This window comes from Caloenas nicobarica, chromosome 1 (genome assembly GCF_036013445.1).
Source record: "Caloenas nicobarica isolate bCalNic1 chromosome 1, bCalNic1.hap1, whole genome shotgun sequence".
In the NCBI taxonomy this organism is placed as follows: domain Eukaryota; kingdom Metazoa; phylum Chordata; class Aves; order Columbiformes; family Columbidae; genus Caloenas; species Caloenas nicobarica.
In genome coordinates, this window is record NC_088245.1 from 113,369,997 (window position 1) to 113,394,839 (window position 24,843).

General features: G+C 36.6%; 1 protein-coding gene across 11 annotated transcripts in view; it reads right to left on the reverse strand.

Annotated features, from left to right (window-relative positions):
* DMD (dystrophin) overlaps positions 1-24,843 on the reverse strand; it is a 1,281,342-nt gene that overhangs the window by 112,862 nt on the left and 1,143,637 nt on the right. For all 11 annotated transcript variants that reach the window (XM_065627016.1, XM_065627025.1, XM_065626998.1 and 8 more), the window contains 2 exons: positions 19,001-19,079; positions 6,836-6,896 (listed from right to left, as the gene is read on the reverse strand). In XM_065627016.1, coding sequence (XP_065483088.1) covers positions 6,836-6,896; positions 19,001-19,079 — 140 coding nt within the window. The remainder of the gene's footprint in view (positions 1-6,835; positions 6,897-19,000; positions 19,080-24,843) is intronic.

Here is a 24,843-nt window from a genome sequence, read left to right on the forward strand (position 1 = left end):
CATAGTCATGATTCAGTAAGTAAAGACTAAACAAATCGCTCACAACAAGAAATGTGCCAAAACAATTGGAGAATATTCTGAAAAATAGGATCTTACTGCGGTCTGTAGGAGAACTGGCATCTTAGAATGCCAGGGAAAGAACAAATGCAAGAGACATTCAGCAGCTTCAGTGAGTTCATTTTGGAAAAGAAAGTCAGTCAGGGAAAAAAATCCAACCTTGCCCTGAGAGACAGGCCACTTAGAGAGACAGAAGCAGCCCAGCTGATATGTCTGATTATTGCATTCTCAGTCTTCTCTTGATTGTTGCATTGCCCTGTGTGCCAATACTAGAGCATTGCACTGTCTACCAAAGTCTGTGCATCCATAGCAAATACAGCTGGTGACGTAAATCTTAGGTATCCATATCCACTACTTTTTTTATTGGTATTGATACATATCTTAAAAAGCATAAATGTTAATTACAGTCCTGCCTTATATTAGACTGATAAGATAAAAAGAAGATAAAAAAGGCACAGTAGGTGAAGAAGGATCAATTTAATGCTGGCTCTCTTATTATATGGATGAAATTTTTCCCATGTGGAATGGGGAATTAGTTGGTCTGCTTATTTGTGGAGCTGGCTGGTTCAGAAAAGACCCTGAACCAAAGGCAATGCACACAATAGATGTGGCAAGTGCTGTTTTGGAGAAGCTGTCAGTCTTCGGAGAAAACAAAGGAATTACGAGACTTCTTGGTATAGTACGAATATGTAAAATATCTGAGATATTGTTCCCCGCTTCCTTGAAGATTTCATTGGACAGTTGTCAGAAGCTGTCTTCTCTTTGTCTGTCATCTAAATTAAGTATGTAATTGATCTTTAAAAGAAGAAAAGTCTGACAGGCAAATCTTTTTATTTTTTCCCTTAATATGTCTAATCTTTTCAAGTTCAAAGCATTCCAGTGGAAATGAAACATAATTCCTATTTTTGAATCTTGCTCATTAAGCACACAATGTTTAAAACATGGGCTTGAAGTATATGGCAATAAATTTTAGCTATCAGGAGTAGCTGTAAAATCTACTTTTTTATGGAAGATCTGACATATACTCTATAAAATAAGCCCATATTGTATACATGTCATTCAACTTTGTAAAAATTATGTTGGCTATGTTAATTTTTACTCATGATGATGTGTAACAGAGTCAAGCTGCATCTAACTATTGAAGTAAAATGAAGTGAACAGAAACGAAGTAAAAAGTGAAATTCAAGTAAATTCAAGTAAAAATCACATTCAGCTTACAATAAATATAACAATTTGCCTATAATAGAAGTAAAATATTTAAGGTTATGTAACTATGTTCTATTACTCCATAAAGATATGAACTCCTTGTATAGTATCAAAAGTTTATTATTCACATTACTGCCTACAAAAATAGTTCATTTATTGCTCTCCTTGCTCCAGAGCTGGAAAACAATGAAGAGCTGGATTTAATGCATTTTAAATGTTGATATGTTCCTTTTAATTAGGAAAACAGGAAAGCCTGTTTCCATCTAAAATTCTCTTACCCAGCTCATTACTAAACTGACCAAACAACATTACGTGCATAATACATTTTAAGATTTAGCCTGCACAGAGATTATCCCTGCACTATTGAACCTCTCTGTGATGCTTCAGACTATACACTCTTTGTGAAGATTTGTACTGAATGAATTTGACAACAAAGCACAAGAAATTTCCTTTCCACTTAAATATGAGGATTGTCATATCAAGAGGACCAAGTTCTGTAAGTTTTGTGCAAGTGCACGAGGAAGCTGCTCTCCACCCTCTGCAGCAGGCACCGTGTCACACACCGTCACGGTGGGAAAGCACATGGATTCCATCAGTTCCTGCCCCAAACAAGAGGCCACAGCCCTGCCCCCAGCCCCTGCACCAGCTAGGATTTGATAAAACTGCTGCTGAGTACTTATAATTCATTTCAAAACAAATTAAATCCCCTTCAGTTACTTTGCATGCGAGGGCAGTAACTCCCTGCTGACAGATGGTAACGAAGAGCAGACCCACGGTGTCTTCCTGGAGTGCTCTTGCTCAGCCAGCGGGAACACATCTGTTCATTACCTCCGCTTTCATTTTAAAGGTTGTTAAAGGCTCAAGATTTCTCATTTATTTACACTCTGAGTTTAAATTTTCGTGACGAGTTTTGGAACCAAGGCTTCACAGCCCTACAAATTACAAAGAAAAACTCTGCACTTGGACAAACCTCTAAGAAATGTCGAGTATTTAATTTAGGTTTTTATGCCAGACAGCATGATGATTTACATCATGGAAAGGCAAACTGAAATGTATTATAGTTTTTCTTTCCTTCACAACAGTTTCGGTTTTGGTATGGAGAGTTTAGAACTGAAGGACAGGAAAAGATCACGATAGCTGTGCTTCTAAGAAGCCAAAATAATACCTTTTTGGTGCTTGGTAGATAGGTTAATTGTCAGCCATACACATGGTTTTCATAGCTCGCTCACAGCATCACTCACCACGTATACATAATACATATACATAATTGTCACAAAACCAGGACAATAATAATTCATTATTTATTTATTCTTCTCCATGTCTCTCTCTGTTCCGTCTGACAGAAATTTCCTACTTGCTTTTGCGTCTCGTACTTATCTACATTCTGCAGAAGAAACAATTAACCCCAGTGATTTTACCAGAATAGCAACTCTTTGCTTTATTTTATCTCAGTAGAATTTAATTCAGATAGATTCGTTTATCCTGTCTCTAAGTTGAACAAAAGTAAAAGAATCATTGCTTTAATCTGTTTGCTTTTACAATGAAAACTCAGGGCTCTTAGCTTTTTTCTGTGTTAAAATTCTGCATGGTTAAACAACAATTAAAAGGGAGATTAAAAATTAAGACAACAAAGAAGTATGTTTATAGAAACTGGCCTGCTACATCTCCAGTGTGAAGTGTGGAAAGACTACAGAATCTAAAACTAACAAAAATGCATGTCACAAGCTGATACATTTAATACAAGTCAAATACTCTCATAGGAAACTACAATGTGAGAGTAAAAATGTGGAGATGCATAGTCCTCACAGTTAGCTCACTGCATAGCTAATTTATACAGATAGGCTCATATGGATGTTCTCAAGGAGTCAAATCTATGCCCCTGAGAATCTGGCTTTGTCCTCAGCAGGACAAAGTTCGGTGAACTGCTATAATCTGTATAAGAAAATAAGCTTGGCTGGGAAATAACTTGGAAGGCTTCCTTTGTGGGAAGTACTGAGATGAAAGACTACTACGTTTTTGCAGCAGCACTTTAAATCCTTCAAAAGAATGGGCACAGCAAGAGGGTAAGAAGACAGACACTCTTAACTGGCCAAGTCGTTTATACAGAGGAAGAATAATGTCACAGATTAGTACAAACATAGAAGTCACAGCTACAAAATTTCAACACATCACCATGGCAGGACTACCGATTGTTTTTTTAGAGAGAAGGTATGTTGCGGACTTCAGTCCAACTCCTCCTCCTTACTCTGAGGGAACAGAGATCTGTGTAACAGACACGTTTGCCAAGCACAGAATACGCCACACACAAAGGAGATGCAAACATGACTGGCAGTATAGCTGCTTAATGTCCCCTTGTGCCCTGGGAGAATGGAGGCTGAAGAGGAACCGGGTTGTGCAGCATGACCGAATGCTTCTTCTGGTGTTGCAAAATCCAAAGTAGACATTCGATTTTGCTATCTATCAGTGCTTTGGAGCAGCTCCTCTCTGTGTTCGATTAGAAGATAAGAATGTGCATGTGTATGCATGCGCACGCAAGATCCCTTTCATCATGGGGTGAGCTCTGCTAAGATGTGATCTAACCTGAATTACGATGTTCAAATCTGCAGCCTCCCTGCCTTCATTATCTTTTTTAGAGTTTGAGACTTCTTTTTTTGACACTTATTCAATATTCTTTGTGCTGTGCATTTTTTCCATTTGCTTTTCAGATTTCCGAGGTACAATAATTGCCTGTTTTGTCTCCCACAAACTTAAATTTAGAAATTTTAATGAATACCTAAACCATTATTAAAGAGTACAGACATGTCTGTGCCTGCTTCTGCCTTCCCATTCTCTGGGTTTCACTCCAGTAAGAGTAGGATCAAGGTCTTCAAAGAACAGGACTGATTAAACTGAAAACTATTTTTTATATTCCTCTCCTTTTTTTAATCTAATAAAACCTTTCAATCCTGTACTAGATACAAGGAATATGCCAAGGGAGAAAAAAGATCAAAAAGAAAAGGCTTGGATAAAATGTGTTTTCCAGCAATTTTACATGTTTTAATTCAGAGGCAAACCAGAGTTTTTTAACTTAGTAGCACCCTGTGCTGTTCAGTACCCAAGCAGCAATGTCCACTTGCTGCTTGAGAAGCCAAGATACTTCTGCTGTCCTGGAACACAAAAATTTGATTTCTCAGTTCGCTGGGAAAGAGGGAGGTGGGGCCCAACTGTTGGCCTAGGCCTAGCTTGTCATCTCCATAAGGAGGGACGCACATGAAAGGGCGGAAGGAAATCCACCAGAATGCAGCAGCTGGTGCAAGGCCATTCAACTACAATTTTCATGAGGCTGACACTAGGCCAAGAAACTGCAAAATGGTAGAGACTGGGAAACAGGTTGTACGCTGCTGATAATTGTATTTTCCATAGCAATGATGCCTACACCAATACAACTTGAAAAAAAAAATTACAAACTGGCATGAATAATCTAAAGAAGGAATTACGGAAGTGATAGCTTTAGAGTCAAGTAGTTACTGCAGATTAATCAACTGTATGAAAATGAAATTTTAACCTGGAAAATCATAAGGCTTGAAGATACCTAGCAGTAAGTAAACATCGCTGCTAAAGATTTAGCACTAAGTACCACCTGATTTATGGATTTATCAAATGCTATGCCATTGCAAATGTGAAAATGATGAGATAAAACTGTTAAGCATCAAGGGAAAACCAGATAAAATGAAAAACAATAAAATGTGTAGCAAATGTTAACGAAGGGGGCTAGCACAAATATTCTAGATTGATGACAGAAAGATAATTATGTAAACATGAAAAGAACACTAGCTGTAGCTGCTTGTCTTCATGGAAGCTTTTAGAGAATTAACAACTGATAGAAAACCAATAGGTCAAAGATTAAAGAAAGAATATACTAAGTTTAAAAGCCAAAATGAGAGAGAAAACAATTTAGCTCTGTGTAAATACGAAATATGGGGGATGAGAATGAATGAAAAGGAAAATGACCGAGGACAGCTGGAGAAGGGAACAGATGTAACAGCTCACTAAGACTCATTAAAACTTGACCAGTTTGTTTTACATCTCAAGGACAGCAAGTTTTTTAATAAAAGATGTGGTTGACTTTAAACTTTAATTAAACTAGTAATGCTATAACTCTTTATGGCTATTAAGATACTTTATAAAGTGAACAAAATTAAACAAATATATTCCTTTGAATTTGTAAATGGCCTAGAACAGAGGACTAAAAACCTAGTAAGGAATAAGCAAGAGCACCACTGACCATTTCAGCACAAAGAGTCAACAGCTACCCATGGCTGCTGGACACAAGTAGCACAGAGGGAAGTGGGAGGCACAGTATGGAATCCATCTTGTGCCTGTGTTAAGAATTGCCAAGGCATCTCTCTCTGTAATGGCAAGCCATGCCACGGGAAAGAAAAAAGGAGGATCTTTTCCTTCATAGTATTGCCATAAACTGGCTCTTAAATGCCAGAACACTGACTTGCTTTCCAGCATTTGTCTCCTGCAGATTGCACCTCCTCCTTGACAGAGCTTTCCAGCTTCCTTGTGACTGTTTCACTATTCATAGCCAAATACAAACATCAGAAAAATTACAAATTTAACACAACAGTAAGCCATCTTAGTCAGGTATAACTGTGCCTCTGAATTGCACTACAGACTTAGTTTTCCTCACGTGTAACTCAAGTGCTGTAGCAGTCAACAGTGCCACTGCAAAAGCCATCTGCAACCAGATAGCTTCAGTGACACTAGCTGAGTTTGCAAAGTGTTTTGGGAATATAAGGACAAACCATGTGAATATGTGCATTAGACAACACCCATGTTTCAGTTACTTGCACTACAGTCTTTATTGCAGGTATTGCATCACCTGTTTTCTTCAGAAGTTATGTGACGTGGTGTGTCATGGCTCTGTTTAGGGTACAAGAAGCACATGTTTCCAACTCGTTGATTTTTAAAATTTTCTCCTAATTTGTTAAGCATACACATCTCTTAAAGCAAACTAGCTCTATTTGGGATCTAAGCTCTAAAAGAATAGTCCATAGGTACTAATTTGTCCCTTTTCATTCCTCAGATAAAGAATTTACCAAATACTATCCCTAAAGGAATTCGTAGAATAAAGTATGTGCATTTCTATGTTAACAAAACCAGTGTATCACATTCACAGCTGCAATTTGGATTTTGTTGGTGTTTTGGTTGGTTTTTTTGTTGTTGTTTTTTTTTGTTTTGTTTTTGTTTGTTTGTTTGCTTGGGGTTTTTTTTTTGGTTTTGCAAAACCTGCCATACATATTCTTCAGTGGGAAATGGTACAAATCAACCTGTGATCCAGATACCCTGATACTTAGTTTGCACATGATTTACAGCAGCATAGAACCAAAGAACATACAAATCAGTGCATCCTCCTGTGTTTTTAAATAAGTAGCACACTTCTGTGAAATTTATTGCGTGCTTCACTCCTTTTTGTTCTTCCCATTTAGCCACCACAGGAGCAGTACACAATAATCTAAGAAAATTACTAACTATCCTCTTAAATGACAAATGAAAATAGCTGGAATGAAATACTATTTATACTCACTTGATATAATACGGCACTTTGTTTGGTGAGATTGCCCTCTCCCAGGGGCCTTGGACAGAAGCTGTTAACAACAAACAAACAAACAAATAAATAAATAACTGCACACATACATTCATACATGCAAACATACCTAGGAGAGAAACATGGAGGTCAAGTTCAAAGCAAACAGGAAAGACAACGTTAATCTCTAGAATTACAATTTTACACTTGGCCACGCTGATACAGGTCTGTTTGCTCAGTTGTCTGTGAAGGCAGGAAGGATTAACCTGCTGTTCTGAAATTTCTGTCCTAATCTGAGAGAAATTGAACTCATTCAGCTGCAAAGATAAATACAAAAAAACCCTCCTTGACTACTAAGCTTACAGAACAGATAGGAAGCAGAACAAACAACCCATCTTTCTGGTGTGTTCTTTTATAGCGTTCCACCTGCTAATGTGTTTGACTGGGTTTTCTTCAGTTTCTTTCCTGGTGTGGTCAGTGCTTTCCTTTCTTCTAGGAACAGAATTACCTGCTTATTTACATTTTATATTGGGTGAAATTACACTGAGAGACCATCTAAGTATTTTGTTTATTCTCTTGTTGACTTGTTCTAAATAGAGAACAACTTATTTTTATTTATCAACATTACTAATTGTGTCTTACTTACTTCCAATAATAGCAAGTAATGGAGAAAATGAGAGTTTGATCATGAAACATAGAGAGGAAATGACATTACTCACTCTTGGCTATCACAGTGGTAAATGTCAATATCAACTTACAATTTAATAAAAATGTTCTGTAACAAAGTTTTATATAAAACTCATTGCTGACAAAACAATTGTAAATATTTTTTAGTAGAAATTTAATTAGAGGCAGAGATAACTTATAGTTTAGACCATAATCAGAAATATATTTCTTTTTGATAAGAGTTTGTTATTTGTCAAAACCAGTAGGACCAAGGGTTTTCTTCTTTAATATAGTGATTAAAAAAAACCACATGAAAAGTAGACTAGTGGGGAAAAAAAGCCCGTTTGCTTCACCCAGTGTAACCCTTCTTTTTAGTGACCCCTGCTGTTCACAAAGGAAAAGAATTGTTACCGAGACAATTAGTGATGAGCTGCTTGATCACTTTGCTCAGAGTATTTTATTTCCCCTCATTCAAAATACTTTCAAACACCAGTCCCAAGCTGCAGGTACTTTACCAAAGTCAACAAATCAAAATCCATACAAATAAAATAACCAATGTGTACATTTCATACATCTTGTATCAGAACTGTTAACCAGATTCACGGAAGTCAGTCTGCAAAATGAAATATACTTGCTCCTGTACTGGTGTGTGGACAACAAGAATTGGAGGAAAGAGATGAAATGTGCTTATAAAAAATGGCTGTAGAGGGAAGTCTTGCTATTTTGTTGGTTGCACACACATGGATTGTGAAGAGGGCTGGAAGGAGGCTACGGACCCCAGAGCGGGGGATAAATCAGATAGCAGCAGTGGAGGAAACTGGAGCCATTCTAGATGGTCTGAAGAGGAAAAGGAAAAGCAACTGGGAACAGGGTGCAGCCTGAGGCATGTGGTAATGGGTTTTGCACGCATTTCAGACAATGCTGAGAAACTAGGGAAAGGAAGGAATATATTTGGAAGAAATACGACTGTGATAATCTTGTTTCATATTGCTGGTGGCCAAGGCGTTATGAAAAGCCTACCACAGCATCTCTGTAGGTCCTGCTATTGTCTTCAGCCCTCACCTATCTGTAGCTAAGCTGAGTGTATTGCTTTCCTATTACTTACACAGTTTTGCATTCTTTAAAAGAGAAAGGCGAAATTAAATTTCAAGGGTAGGAACCATGAATAAAGGTAAGTCTTGAAGCATACAAGAAACAGAATTTGAATCAGAGTGTTAGATCCCACAGAAGAATAGCATGCTGCACTGCCACTGAAGCTTGCATCATGACCCATACTTATCAAAGCACAGAACTGCGTGCATTTTCAAATACAAATACTGAAATATACATGTAATTTATATACGATCAAATGCCCCTTCTTGGGACAGAGACTGCTGTTTGGCTTAGTGTTCATAGACTGCATAGCTGAAGAGCTGTGAAGACCAAGGTTGCTGTTCATTAAGCTGCTCTTTTCGGTAGCATGAGCTGCAGCTGTACATAGCTTCTCAGTTTCTGTGTGCTGCTATAGCCTCAGAGGAGGTAAAGATACAATCTGTTTTGATGTTAACTACCATAAAACAAGAGAACATGTCCTACTTTTAACTCTGCTTTTAGGTTCATATAAAACTCTTAACCCTGATGCTTAATTATTCTTCCTACTGGTGAGAACACAGACTGCTGTTAATGTAATTTTGCTGACTGATCCAATATTCTCCATTTTCCAGAAGTGAGTAGGAAACCAAAGCCAAGGAGCTAGACATGGATTACAATTTCATTTTACACTATCAATTGCTTGGTGATCTCTTTGTATGTTTTTATTCAGTAATACTGACCTGTGTGTTAATATGTGGTCCATCAAATAGTTTTAAAAGGCCTACTCAGTGACAATGATAAGGTTTCTTACCCATAGGAAGGGGTATTATTTGAGGACTAATTTGAATAGGATTATACTAAGTTACAATTTTTGAAAATAAAATAACCTTCAGTATTAACTAAAAATTGACCTTCTTACGTATTTCGGTCCCAAACAATTATTAATATTCCCAATGGGAATACCATCAAGCTACAGTTCTTCCACTTTAAGATTTGTTTTTAATTAAGTTTGTTTTTAATTGAATAAAGGACAGGATAGATTGCTGCATATTTTTTTAGAAGGTATATTTCTTCTGTTGCTTCTGAATTAATCTGGGTAAGAGCTTTGCAGTCATAACTTATTATCACAGAATCTTACATACGATAGTGTTCTTGATACATTAGAAGGGGAACAAATACTTTGTTTTCACAAGAACTAAGTGCTTTAGGAATAACAAACAATTCTGTGATGTTCTGCATAATTGGATTTAATGTTCCTTCAAGGGATTGCTGTGAAGCTGTCTATAATACGCTTTTACTTTCCTGGATGATTCTAGCCTTGCATAAATTCGAGTTGACAAAATACAAGGTACTTTCTACAGCTGTGCTAGGAGAATAATAATTTCATTTTTGGCACAAGTCCAGAAGCTGAGAACAACTGTTTCTTATCTCTGGTTACCAGTATAGGTTTACTATCCATTACAAACCTAGTGCAGGTAATAGACATAAATATTTAATTCCTGGTTAAGACCACTTTAGTTGCCCATCTAAAAACTCTTGCTGGCAGTCTTTTTATATGATACTGTAGTATCCCTGTGTGCTACAGTACTCAAGAAGCAGACATTTTGTAATTTTTTAATTCAAAAGTGTTCTATTGTTCTAGCTTGCACAGTGTAAGAACCCATTATCATACACCCAGCTACCTGCAAGGCTGTTGACTGAAATTAAATACTACAACAAAATATGGGACAGTTTAAGAGTGAATTGAAATTTCCCTGTAATTTATTTGCATTTATATACATTTTAATGTTTACCTAATTTGGGAATTTTATTTTTTTATGTTGGTGTGCTAACATCTGAGTCTCACTTGGCCTATTCAACTGAAGTGAACACAGCTTTTGACGGTAAGCTGATATACTTTTTTTTTTTTTCCAGAATGTATAATGAAACAGTAGCATGCTGGTTCTCTGAACGTCAGCAGTGTTTTAATCTATGCAGGGACCTGAATAAAATATTAAATAGGATGATAGTATAATTTTATCCGTGTTGATATTACAAAAAATAATCTGATAAATATTTCACTTTAGCACTACAAACATAATGAAAAATACATGTATGTTTGCTAATAGTAAACTATTTCTCCTCCAGCTATTCAAAGAGTAAATGTAGTATGTCCACCTTTAAAAGTTACCGTCAGTGGTCCTTATTTATATAGTCAGCACACCCTTCTAGTCACTGTATAATGGTATGAGTGTACCTTTTAAGTTCTAAATACAAAGAAAATCTCTTGATTTTGACTCTTATTTGTCACTAGAGGTTAAAGTATTGGAAAACAGTCTTAGGACAGAAACTGCAAAGTAGCAGTGCCTAGTATGCATACACCATACACTGTTACATATATCGTCTCAATTATTTTTTTCGTAGAATTATATTTATTATACAGGGTGTTTCAAAAAGATGGACCCAATTTGCAATCACTGTGTCTTTGAAACCGGGTCCATCTCTTTGAAACACCCTGCATATGCAATTCAGCATCATGATAGTTCAAGCTGGGTACATTTATATGTTCACAATCAAGACCTGCACGACCTGCTTAGTGGCCATAGTAGCTGTAACTCAGCAAGGTGCTTAATTTTGTTCACATTTTAATAATGTTAATAATTCACTGGTTCAGCCTAGGAACTCTACCTGCATGTCTTACATTGTTCTACCTGGCATTGTCACCCTTAGTATCTTCATGCAAACACAGAGACAGGAATTTATTTATTTATTCGCATAAAGTTTGTTTTCATACCAATTATTTTCACTGCAGCAAGATATGGAGACGGTGACTTCAGCTATAGGCAGGCAGGGGAGACGAAATGATGAGACACCTTTGCCTCTGGAAAGACTCTGATTCCCCAAGAATCAGAAGTTCGCATCTGTATAATATACCTTAACCTTTCAAAGAAGGTGCATTGAGTGCTATTGCAATTATTTTCAAATAAGAACATTATAAATGAAAAATTATTGCTCTCCACAGACTACAATGAGCTAATGCTTCTTTTCCTGAGAGAATATGCTAAAGCAATGTTTCCCCTCCATAATCGGTTCATGATATACACTGGCAGGATGCCACCTCCAATAGGTATGCCTGTGTGATGGTGGCACAACAGAAGTGTCTGCATAATCTATGAGTTCTTTGAGAACCTTCACAAGAAATATCAGTATACATCTGTAAAATATGATCTTTCCCTCCCCAGACTTATAGAGAATTGATTTCTAAATTATGTGCATTTATTATTGCACTAGGCGAGACTGAAGAACAATCAGATCATGTTGTGTAGCACTGAAGTCTAATGTTGCACCGTGTAGTTGAGATACTGATGTCAGAATACATCAGCTGCACAATTTAGAAGTTACAAGGCAGAAACATCAGTCAAAACCTGTCTTTGGGTGCATTGGGTGATCGTGAGCTCCTTCTCCACTCAGATTCTGCTGTTCTTAAATCCAAGCGAACCCTCACTGCTCCCCCGCAACGCAGGCAGCACCGGCTGCTGCTGTAGCACACATGCAGACTTGTGCTGAGTATACCATTTTCAGAACACTTCTAATCAATTTGAAGAAGGGATTATTAGTCACGAAAAAGTTCAGCACGCCATCAGTGCCAATTACAATGACAGTAATATTACAAGAGTTATAAAAGCAGCCTTTCCACCCCGCATTTCCTGTTGGAATCTTTATGGCAAATTTAAGTTTTCTCACCTGCCGCCTAGGGTCAACACTATATGGTAAAACCTAAATAATGCACACCTTTAATCATGAGCAGTGTTTCCAGAAGTTCCAAATGCCACTTGTCACGCAAAATATATAATTCATCTAATGCTCATTCTCTTAAATGTCACACTACTGTAAAATGGCAAAAAACAAGGATCTACTTGTTTAATAAAGAAGTACTCTATGAAATACAGCACAGTGATATAGTCTGTATTGATTCACAAATCCTAAGTTACAGATACTTCATGTTGCTAACTTCTGTTGCTCTCTTAAACTCTTAAAAATAAAATCACTAAAACTGGCTCACAAATGAGGTCGTAAAATGACCTAATAAAATTTGTGGAGATATTTATGCAAATGGAATGAGATAAATAGAAAAATATTTGGTAAATATTCCATGTCTCACATAGCAAAACATAACAGAAAAATTCTAATATATGTATATTGAGTATGTCTATTTTACCACAGTCCTGGAGTTTGAGGACAACAACATGTCCTAAACTGAACACAATGTACATCTTATGACAACATGGGCACATGGTTAAATGCATCAGAGTTAAATTTGGCAGTATTAACAATGAAGTAGTTTTTGTTTAGGCTTCAGAGACCCAATGTTACTCCAGAAAGGTTATAAAATGTTAGGGGAAAGGCTGTCTTCACAGCATACTAATTCAGACAGTGGACAAATGTATAATAGGCAATAACCCATCCTGGTCTTATTAAGAGAAAAAAAAAAGGAAAAAAAAACCTTGCAAATCATTTAGCATTGTGGAATATAGGATTACCTACCAACCAAGAAATTAATTTGGCTGCCATAAAATAATAAGATGGCAATTCTCCTGACCACTCCCTCTCAAAAAACCTCTCTGCTTTAAAATAAATACTATGCAGCATTTTTAAATTGATGACAAACCAAGAAAACAAGAGAGAAACATTTAGAAATAATTATTTTTAACTACCATTGGAAGCCTTTCCCCCCCCGCCCCCTCACCCACAAGATATTAATTACAAGGAAGAAATGCTTCCTTCCAGATGAAGAGAGGGGAAGAACATCATAATTTGAAAACTGAATTTATAATTTTGTTCAGAAATTTGTATCCCAATGTATTATAGTAGAAATGGTCACTTAGTACAAAAGTGCAGAAAAATGGAAAACATAGGTATAAGGCTAGAATTCCATGAATCCTATTTCATTGTGAATCAAATATATTATTGAGTTTTATGGAGAGATTATCTGTGGTTGTCCTGAGAAGAAAATATAATGGAAAAATCAAAGCCCACAAAGAAATTCTGGCTATAGTCACAATATTCTAAACAAGAAATGGACTGAAGTCCTTAATTTTAAACCTGATTTATGCATCACACAAGTCTTGAGGTTGAATTAGTGCCCAGTGCAGCTACAAATTCACCATGATAACAACAATGGTAAGACTTGTGAAGTGAACTTTTTTATTGGTACTTTACTAATTTTCTTTTCTTCTTCTTCAGAAGCACATGCAGTCATTTTGCATTTATACAAAAGTACGGGAAAAGGAAGTTTTCTAGCAATCAGGCTCCTCTAGATAATATGACCATATTTAAATGCAATAATAAAATCCTTTTTGTTCCAGAGATTTCTCAGAGTTAGGCTGATTCTTTTGTGACCACTTATCTTCTATCTTTATATTACTATTTGGTAAGAGTTTCTATTCAAAACATTCAATGTGATATCTAAAAATATTAAATCACATATCCAAGACATTGATGAATGGACACGGTCTTCAATGTCTACACGTCAAAAACACTATCTGGAAGACAATATAATATATGCAGTAAGAAATAAGAGAGAAAGATATAGCTGTTAGCACTGGAAAATTGTCTATCAGATGGATGGGTAAAGTGTCTTAAGAGTCCCAGAGCCCTGTCATTTTTAGTCAGATGTCTTAATTAGCAGGACTTGCCCTTTTTAAAGACATCTGCCTGTGCAAGAAAGAGCTTCACTAATCTTTGCTTTGCTTAATAATCTAAGCACTCATGCAGAAGGTGGGAGATGCAAGCACTTGAGTTCTCTCCCACACCACACTCAGACCCACACCTCCAATTTTCCAAGAGAGTGGCCTAAATAACTGAAGCAAGACACAAAAGCACAGAAAGAAGAAGAAAAAAGCCCACGTCTGAAAAGTAACAGCTCTGAGCTTATCCTGAGAAAGAGACACCCAGGTTACATAGCCTGCTCCTGTGATCTTGTTTTTTAAACAATTGTCTGATATAAAATGCAGCAGGTGCACTCTGATTGTGAGCTTGCAATACAAAATGTTGGCTGCAGCATTTGTGACATTCCTGTTTCTGAATAAAAGCTGCTATGCCTGCCTTGTTTCATGTTGAAGTCAGTGCTGTTCCTGCTTGGAAGTCCAAAACTTAAAGGCATAGTTAGGTATCTCCAGTTAAAATACAGTTCCTAGCACATATTTAGGTATGCAGATTTAAAGTCTGGTACTGATGTATCCAGGTAGCAGAAGCTTGTGGCCTGGCAAATACAAATCACAAAATGCTAGTTAGATGTAAATCAGCCTTTTAGAATTGCAAACTGAAATGTTCTTTCTGTCCCTCGTATTTCCAGGTTGTTCACCTTAACAAAAGTCCGTGTTCTTTGAGCTTGGGAATCACAAGCAGCACCTGGGATCTCCCAGTCACACACTCCCAGTAATTGCCAGTTATACTTGAGCACTATTTCACACAGTCACTTCATTGACATGCTATACATACCAACAGGTGGCTCATACTGGAGCCGGACAGTAAATTACAAGGTTTGTTTTTACTTTTAAGAGACATAATACCTTATATTTTTCAGCGATCACAAGTAATGCATGTGAATGAACTATCACATTAAAAATAGGATTGATGGGAGGCTGGCTAGCACAGCAAGTGATATTAAAACCAATCTGACATCAATCCTACCTCTCATTTATTGCATCACAAAAAAAAAAAGTAATAACTATTGTGACAAATATATGTGGGTTCTCCAACAAGAGACAATGAATCCCATTTTTTGTAAGAGGCAGCACCACAGAGAAAAATAAAGGAGGAGTAAAAAAAGTAAAATTATTCCAGAGTCACTGAAAACTCTGGAGCCTGCATTGTGCTTGAAATGGCAGGTACTCTTTTTCACACTTCAGTTACTGTATATAGTTTTCAAATTAAGTACCATACCATCATCCATGAAAGGGTCACAGATATTTTTAAATTACTTTGCTAAATATTTACTAATTTCTCTTTAATAGAAAAGAGATTTTTCTCTCTTTTTTTTTTCACATCCTGACTTATATCATCCTAAGTAAACAGCAAAACATTCAAAGCCATGGAACTCACTCTGTAGATATCCAACGATATAATGTCTTGCACACGTAATACTTTTATCAGCCATATCTTAACAACTATTGCCGTGAATGCTGGGAGCCTCTGTCCTTGGCAAGGAATAAACTGAGGAGGAGCTGGAACTCTGTGGAGACTGGCACAGTGAAATGAGTTTGGGGAGGCATGAAGGACTGATCAGAACATCAAGGGCTGAGGTGAGAGAACCCAGCAAAAAACGTAGGAGGCCTGCAGAGAGGCAAGTTCATGTGCCAGCACTAAAGTAAGGCCCAGTCTTGGTGAGAGTCCTTTGTACTTGAGGGCAGACCAAAACCTTGCTATAGAGACACAAGTGTATACGAGCCCTTTTATCATTATTTTTAACTCACAGCCAGGAGACATCTGAAGTATCCTGTGCCACAGTATAGATAAACACTGTCACCTGGTCATTTAGAATTAGAAAGAGTGGAAAGAGAAGGTCAAGCTGTATGAAAGGACGATGGAAAAAAGATTGTCCCTAAATCAAAAATGTTACAAAGCAGGAGACTTTTTTTTTTAAAAAAAAAAAAAAATCTTTCTCGCTCCTTTTGTCTCCAACTCACACCTTCCTGCCCATTGCTGTCAGAAATAGCTATAAGAATAGCTCTTAGAACAGGCTGCAAGTGCTTAGAAAGAGAGACTACCACTTGATTCCTTGCCTGCACAGGGCATGACAACTATGAGTTCCCTGCATCACTACCCCATTACTTTTTTTACTAGGTTTTCAACAGCCCTGTGCAGCCTCAGTGCTGATCAAACAGAGACAGACAAATGATGCTCTAATTTCTATATATAAAATAATAACAAACAGAAAAAAACACTTCTGCAGATTAGCAGCTCATATTTGTTTCCTGAAGATAAGAGAGAAATGTGATTCAGTCACTGATTTAACGTGAACTTGACTACAGTACCACCCTTTTTGCAGATCTACTTAAAGGCAGATCAACTATAAAAGGACAACTTTTCAGATAAGTATATAAACACCGTTGAGAGCTGAAGATCATCACTCACATGTTAAGGTGAGTTAGCATGTATAGTAGAAGGAAAGTTGGTGCTGAGTTTGAGAGGATGAACCGATTATTATTAGCATATAAATTAGGTATGAAGTAGCCAATAAATTGCATATTTTCCTTACTTATTGCAGTTTGCATTGATCTTATGTGTATTTCAGCTCCTTAGATAAAAGCACTTTGTGAGTTGAGCTTATGAAATAAAACCAGAGAGCAAAATTACCATGATTCATCTTTTCCCTGCTGCTGCCACAGCTACACTGGATCAGTCACTTACAAGCCATTAAATTCACCCTCGTTTGACCCGCCCAATCCTGTTTGGCAACCCTTATGTTTGACTTGTTCATCCCCAAAACTACAGATACAGAAAAAAGACTACTGCTGCTGGCACTCTCTCTCCTGCAGCGCTACGTCTCCAACAGATGTGCTTCCATCAGTGCAGGGATGCAGAAGAGGCAGTACATGAAAAGCATGTCAAAGCATGATATTTTCCTCAGGTGTAGTAATAGTACATGATACAAAGGAACTTGATACTTTTGGTATTTGATGCTTATGAAAGATGGGACTGACAGATGTACTGACAGTTTTCAGTGACAGCACTTATACTTGGGAAGGATTCTGTAGATATTTTCAGTGCTTCAAAAGCCTTATTTTTGTATGCACATGTGAGAATGTGTATTTGCACACACATCTAAGGAAGACAGAGAATAAACAAATACACGTCTGTTTTTTCTCAGTGATTTGGCTATTTCCGAAGTCAGCACATTTTCAACTGGCTCCTTCTCCTAAAACAAACCTCAAGTGGTGAGAAGTATCCAGCATGATTTCCACTCTTTGCTGGCTCTGGTTAGTACACAGAAAAATAATGTATTGTCTCAGTATCACGCTAATGGTGGGTGGGCTAAAAGAGGTGACTATCATACCACTGAGCAACTTTTAGATTGATCTAGTTTATCAGTAATGAGGCAGAAAGGGTCTAGGACACAATTGTCACACAAGTTCCCTGGCTGCATTCAGCACCAGCACAAAGAACGTGCTGTTCAGTGTGACAGCGTAGTTTCAGATTGCTATAGAGCTTGGCTTAATTTACCCTTCAAATTTATTCCTTCACCAGGAATACACCATATGTAATAAGAAAAACAGGCCTCTGCTTACATATTGTGTTCATGTCATATACCTGTACATGTCATATAACAACTCGCATGTTCAACCTTGACAAGCCTGATTTGCAGTTATATATATAGAGCTGACAAATTATTGACGGTGATTAAGAGTTAACTAAAAGAGACTTTGAAAAAAATTAGTAGAAATTACAAAAATAGGGCTTATTTCTTCTAAGATGCAGGGTTGAATCTTTGTGAGCCTGCATTATGCTTATATGGCACAATATTGACTCTGGTTTTGACTTTGCAGTTCATTCCACTGAGAATTTTCAGTTTCCCATTGAGATTTTCAGTGGAAAAATGGTTAACCAATTAAAATTACAATGCAGTATCAGCTGAAGAAAAGTTTGTCCTCTACCCCACTGTGAACATAGCTGTGCAATAATAGCAACATCTATTTCTGATGTCTGGATAGTTTGTCCCTGCATGTAGGAGACCATTATCCTGTGACTGTGTTCTGTTCTGCTGATACAATCTCTTAAATGAAGTTTTACTGTTTACTTTCCTTAATTGAAGTACAATAGAAAAGACACAGCCTCTGAGAAGCTTCATTTTAGTCACTGGCCTAGAGCTTTGAAGGTGTTTCAAGTTGTCTTTCAGTGTACTTCAAAACATCCTTGATAAAAGAGTGTGTGTGGAGGTGGAGTGGGAATATTCCTGGCAATTATATTTTATGCAAAGTTGTAAAAAGTTTCCTTAACTGCCATCCTTTTGCCAACTTTCCCACTGTGGTTTTGATCCTCTCAGTGCCCTGCTAAGTGATCAAATCCTGCAAAATGTTTTTCTTGCAGGTTTTATTTTGCCCCTTTTTGGAGCTGAATACTTCTTTGAACTGATAAACCCAATTTAAATTTTTTTGAATCCTTTCTAGGTTACAATCATCAGAAACTCTCACATATTTTTAATGTACTTTTAATTCACTAGTCCTAAAATGGAACCTTTAAACAAACCAACTTGAACTGGCAGATATTTTCCTTTTACCCTGGACTACATGAACTTATTTAACACTTTTCTTCTCCTAGTAATGAAAAAAAAAAAAAAAAAAATTTAATGCAATTTAAAATAAAAACTCATAGCAACAATAACTGACATGGATACCAAAATGTCAACTGTCTACACAAACCGAGCAAGAAAAATGGGAAATTACTCACTGGTAAGAAAATGCTGGGAAGTAGGGCCAAAATCCCTGTGAGCTTCATGCAGTTGCCTGATGCGCTCATCAATGGCCACCTGTCAAGAGAGGAAAAAAATGACTCTCTTCTAAACAAGTAACAAGTAGCAATTACAGTCAGATACTTTTTTTCATTAGAGAACATTCCGTTTAAAATTAAGCAGGCTCCTGCAACAATCATTACCCCTCAGGATTTAACTGAGATTTAATGGGTTCTATCCAAATGAAGAGAGGTCGAAAAAGGTTTGGGGTTGGTTTTTGGTATTTTTCCCCCCTCAGCTATACCTGATGCTAGAACAAGTTGAAAATGGAAAGGCCGGTAAATATAGGTACAGCAAACTGGCCTGACTTTATCTACCTGAAGAGAATAGGACTGTTGCGTGCCAACACTGAAGTCAGAAACATTCCTTTATGTTAATACTTTTACAGAACTACCTCAAAAGTACTTTTTGAGAGTTTACTATTATAAATCAACATGCGAAAAGTAATCTCTCTTAAATGTGGGCATGATAACCATGTTTTAGCCAAGTGCTGAAATGAGGATAACCAAAGAGCGTCTGGTACAAACATTTCTCTGTTATTTTAGTCTGTCAAATCCAAGCCCCTCAAGCCTTCCCCTGGAAAAGTCCTTTGAAGAACATGTTGTTCCCAATGTTTTGTTGGGCTGATGCACTGCATGAAAACACAGATGCTGTTAATAATTCTAAGACTGGTTTTATCTTTACCCTTGAAAATCCCAGTAGAATTAGGCATCAAGCAAGCAGCCAAGAGAGGGTGGTTGCTATAAGATTTCATAGTGTATGAATGACATCTACCAGCAGCTTTATAGCCTATTTACTAAAAGGATACCATCACTAAGTTAGGGCTAAGAATAGGATTAGGTAAAGCAAGGAAAAATATTTGAAAGTAATGATGGAATGTTTTAAAAATGTATTAAGTAAAATGAATGTTAGGAAGCAGATTCAGTTAACTTAGATATTGCCAGTAAGAAAAAGTGTTGCATCAACACTAGCAAAGCAGAAAGTAAAAGTGATTGATCTGTTTTTATTGTCCTAGTTGTGAGATGCATAACAAAGAAACTAATAGGTTGCATGGGTAAAAAGCCATCCACAGTTTAAAACTTTGAGAGATTTTTTTTTGGTTGGTGGTAGGAAGGAGCAATAACTGGGCATGATTCAGTTAGGAGGGAAAAATAATTATAGAATTGACTAGCTCTTTGATATGGCTGTGTTTGTTTGCCAAATAACCCCTAGACCCCAAAATATTGTTTCACTAAGCACAAGAGAAATTTAACATCAGGACATGATTTCTTTGCTTCCAGTTTCAAAACTGACACTATGACCAAGAAGTCCACATTCTTTTCTTTCCTCAAGCCATTTTTCATATGCTTTTCCCACAGATGAATACATTTCTATGCCTCTTTTTCTCCTCTGGCTTCCTATACACAGACATAATCAATGTGATTTTTGTTGGTCCCAGTTGACCAGCACCTCCCCATATATCTCAGCTACTAGCGTATCACCATGTAGCCTCTCGTCTTTTTTCTACTGCTTTCTTGAATCCGGAATTGCTTGGAGAGCAATATTTATGCTGGTATGTTTAAGGCAGGCACATGCTGGCTCAGTCCCGTGACCTGTGTTTTTTCTGTTAAATCTTGCCGATTGCTTAGCTGGACAAAACCAAGCCTAGGAAGAGGCTGAACTCTGGATAAAATCTGAAACTGTGGGTTAAAGAAGGCTGGGTAAAGGACAATTTAAGCCTAGAGTGAATTGCACGGACAGATATTCTATTAAGCAATGCTGCATACTAGGGACTGACTTTGGGCTTGAGTTCACACCTAGTTCATAGCACAGATATAAGCTAGAGTATTCTGTGAGTGCATACAAAATGATGATAGGACTGCTTCTGGTCATCAGTATCATTTGCTTAAGTATAGAAGCTCAAACTAATGTGATATTTTTAATCAAGAAATGGCCTTTCAATGAAGACTAGGAAGATAAACATTCATAAAACAAACCGTGCAAATAAAAAAAATGGAAAAAATATTAATGGAATTATATATACTCTTTGGAATCCTCTTAAAATAAACCTCTTAACATATTTATTTTGTCATTAGGACATTACTGGTTAGTAAAGAAAGATAAGCCTCCTCCTTTATATTAGTACGTACTTTTCAGTAAGTCAACTAGGATTGAAAAAGTACTTTCTTTCATGCAGAATCTCTAAACAGAATGAGAGCTCTACAAATACACAGCAGGAAGCAGTGTTTCATATGAGAGAATGACAACAGCCAGCTTGTGGTCAGAATGGAGTCTGGAAACCCTTTGGTATGTATGACCACTGCCAGCTCACAGCCCAAACAACTGCTTTAAGCGTGCTAAAACTGAGAATTTCAATCACTTCAAAATATTCAGGTGAGCTTTGAGCTGCACAAAATAATTAAACTGAGGGGGTTTTTAGCCATATAGGCACATCCAGCAAAATAAAATATCTTACACACTTCAGGGTAAGCTTTCAAACTGAACAGCCTTGTATGTGAGCCAGGAAATAACCTATGTCTAGAGGTGGATTTTATCAATATAGAGATGAATAAAACATTGGGAAATCTTGAGTATTCTCCAGGAAATATCACCTGAGAACATAAAAAGTTATTCCATTTGGCTGCCAGGAAATAATGCTTATTGCTGTATCATCATACTACTTTTTAGGTGCTAAAAGATGAATTCGCTGTTGATGGTAGAGCAAGGAAGATTATTGCGGTCAGTCTCCTTGAATTTTACCAACACTAAGATATAAATGATAAAATAACAGAATTTGAACCCACAATAACTGCATTTTTTGCAGAAAAACAAACGAAAAATCCCCACCACCTGAACAAACAATGTTTACTTAAAGTTAGAGAAGAATGTGTCTCTGATCCAACAAAGTCAGAGTTGCATTTGGCTTTCTGGCTTACATCCTAACTACCTAGAAAAGGAGAATTATATCCACCTAAGTCTTCATAACTGGTATGGGATTCTTGAAAAAAATTCTCACTGGCATGTATTTTTTTTTAATTCATTTTCAAAAACAAGCCATAGATAATCCCCAAATTTTAAATTTTGTCTTGTTTTCTTTGAAGTCAAGTGAAACAGGTTGCTACAACGTAAGTACAACTGGTATCCTATGTATTTTTGAATGCTATGCTCTGAACCAAGTGAACTTTTCCTTAGAACAAAATGATGTTGTGAAAATCTGGAGCTATGTATGAAGAAAACAGCAAAATTTTCACCCCAATTCAAGCATTCCTTTTCCTTGATTTAAGTTGAAGAAAAGATTTATACTGTTAATGAAGTTTTGCAAATCCCCCCCACCATGTCTCAATAGCCAAAGGAAAAATTGTGTTTTCTGACTTCAGTGGTCTCTTCCTACTAATATCAGCTTCCCCAGATTAATATCTAAAAAGTAATAATTTCAAAGGTACTATTACCAGTACCTAACATGCAATATGGGACTATGGATCAGATTTGAGCATCTTTTAGGTAAAACTGTCTACAATATTTTTCCACAAGTAATATTATTTAAAAAAAAAATCAATAGGTGGATTTCTAAAAGTCAGAACTTGTTTTTTTACTGCCAGAAATATTTTTATATCTGACTTTGACTTAAAAACAAACATCAAGATTTTCTGTAATCAGGATCCTTGAACTTTTGCTTTTCTTCACTGAGGATACATGCTTGAAGAGGCACATGCAGCATAATATATAGACACTAATTACATAAATATGCAGCCCCAAATGCAGGCCAATTATGTGAAGGCATATGAGTAGCAATTTTTACTATCTATTAACATGAGATAGTAGAAATAAGACCACTAGTTAAAAAAATGCAAAATATAAAGAGTTAAGACAATTTTTAAATGGCTGTATATGTCTGGGATTCTGAGGAAAAATGGCAAGAAGGAAAATAATAGAAGATTCTCATCTAAACAGCTATATTTAGTGCAGCAGCAAAATGACACACAATCTCCTTTTTCAAAATTTGCTTCAGCAAAGGCTGTTCTCATGAAAAAAGAAGGGCAATTTTCTGTATTAATAAGCATGCATGCATACATACAATACTTATTAAAATAACACTCCTTTAATTCCCCCGCCATATTCATAGCATTTCCACAGCCTCCTGACCTCGATTCCAATCACATCCAATTTGACTGCAAATCAAAGGAAACTGGCTTCTACAAGACCCTCTTTAATGTTACCCAGCAATTCTCCTCACAAGAGCTGAAAGGCTTCTTTCTTTTCTCTCACTGACTCAGAGCTGCCAAAGCAGTACAAGGCTGTTCTTTACAAATCAATAATCACAAAGATCTGATCTACTGTACTTCCAGTACCTACTGAATTCAGCCACTCACTGTTCTTGGTATATTAGGAAATAATGATGGATTTAAATAAACACACTTTGTACTGTTAATGAGGAACAGCTGGAGAAAAGGGAATTGATAGCCACTGTTCTCAGCTGCTGAACTTCAGATTTAAGTCTTGATATTTGCTGAGATGATAGCACAGAAAAGAACAGTTAGTTTCCTGGTGAAAAGTTCTGTAATCTAAAATATTGTGAGAGTGTAAAAATTAACATGATGCACGCTTATTTTCCACATGAAAGAAAAAAATAGATAAACATAATGTTATGCATTTACAGCTGTTACAAAGGCTAAATTCAAAGATTTGTGGGTCACGGTACAAATATATACTTCAGCAGATGGAAATCTAAGTGCAATTCATGCAATTCTCTTTCCAGTACAAAAAAGATGTCCTAAAATCTAGTAGGATACATGTACTGTACCTTGGCTGCATTTTTTAATCTTCAGATGAAACAAGAGAGTAAAATGTAATAAAAATTCAGGAAGCATCTTAAAGCCCTAGGCATACAGCCTTAGAAAACAGTAAAAAAAGAAGAACAATCTCCTTGATTTAATATCTACTGTGAATAATCGGCCATTGCTTCTTAGGCTTTTGTTTTATAATCCTAAATCAGTGAACTTTGGGCTTTGTGTATATCTGTGCCTAAGGAAAGAAAGTTAGGTCTTTTGGTTTAAACAACAAAACCGTTCCTATGCAGAGGAAATAAATTACTTGTAAACCCTGTGAAATCTTAAACCAAACATCTTTGGTTCTCTTAGAAAATATTACTTGTTTTGTTTTGGATAAAAGATACTTTGTTAGAAAGGTCTAGCATTTGACATCTCCGTTGCTCCTGTAAAAGCGATCACACGTGCTGGTAGGAGTCCTGCAAGGGAAATGGCTTTCATGTCACTGTATGTTCCTCATTTCTGTCCATGTGCTTCTGATATGTATAAAATATTTTAAGAAAATGATATGAGCTGATCACAGACTTGGCCTTTTAAAAGTACAAGAAATTGCTGTGCAGTCCTTCATTCTTGAGCACTTTATTAACAAATGTTTCAAATTCTTGACTTTCCAGCCACATTCATTGTCTTTTAATATTGGCTTTTGTATGTAATTTAATCAGTCAGAACTATTTTTCTGCCAAATCCCTTGCAGAAATTTACAGTAAACATAGAAAGTCATTTTACAAATGATGAAAGTTAGGAACTATTTTTTTCACAAAACAGAACTGCACCGCTTAAAAAGTTTTCAATTCACAATTTACATTAGCTCCAAATATATAAATACCTATTGACATCACTCATTAGATTTCACTCTGAATGGGCTGTGGCTTGCCTAACCACGCCTCTGTATGCTTGGTCAGTGTCTCTGTATTCCTTCCACATCACCTGTCAGTGCTTTTACTTTCTATATAGCGCTTTTCTATGTTTGGGTTTTG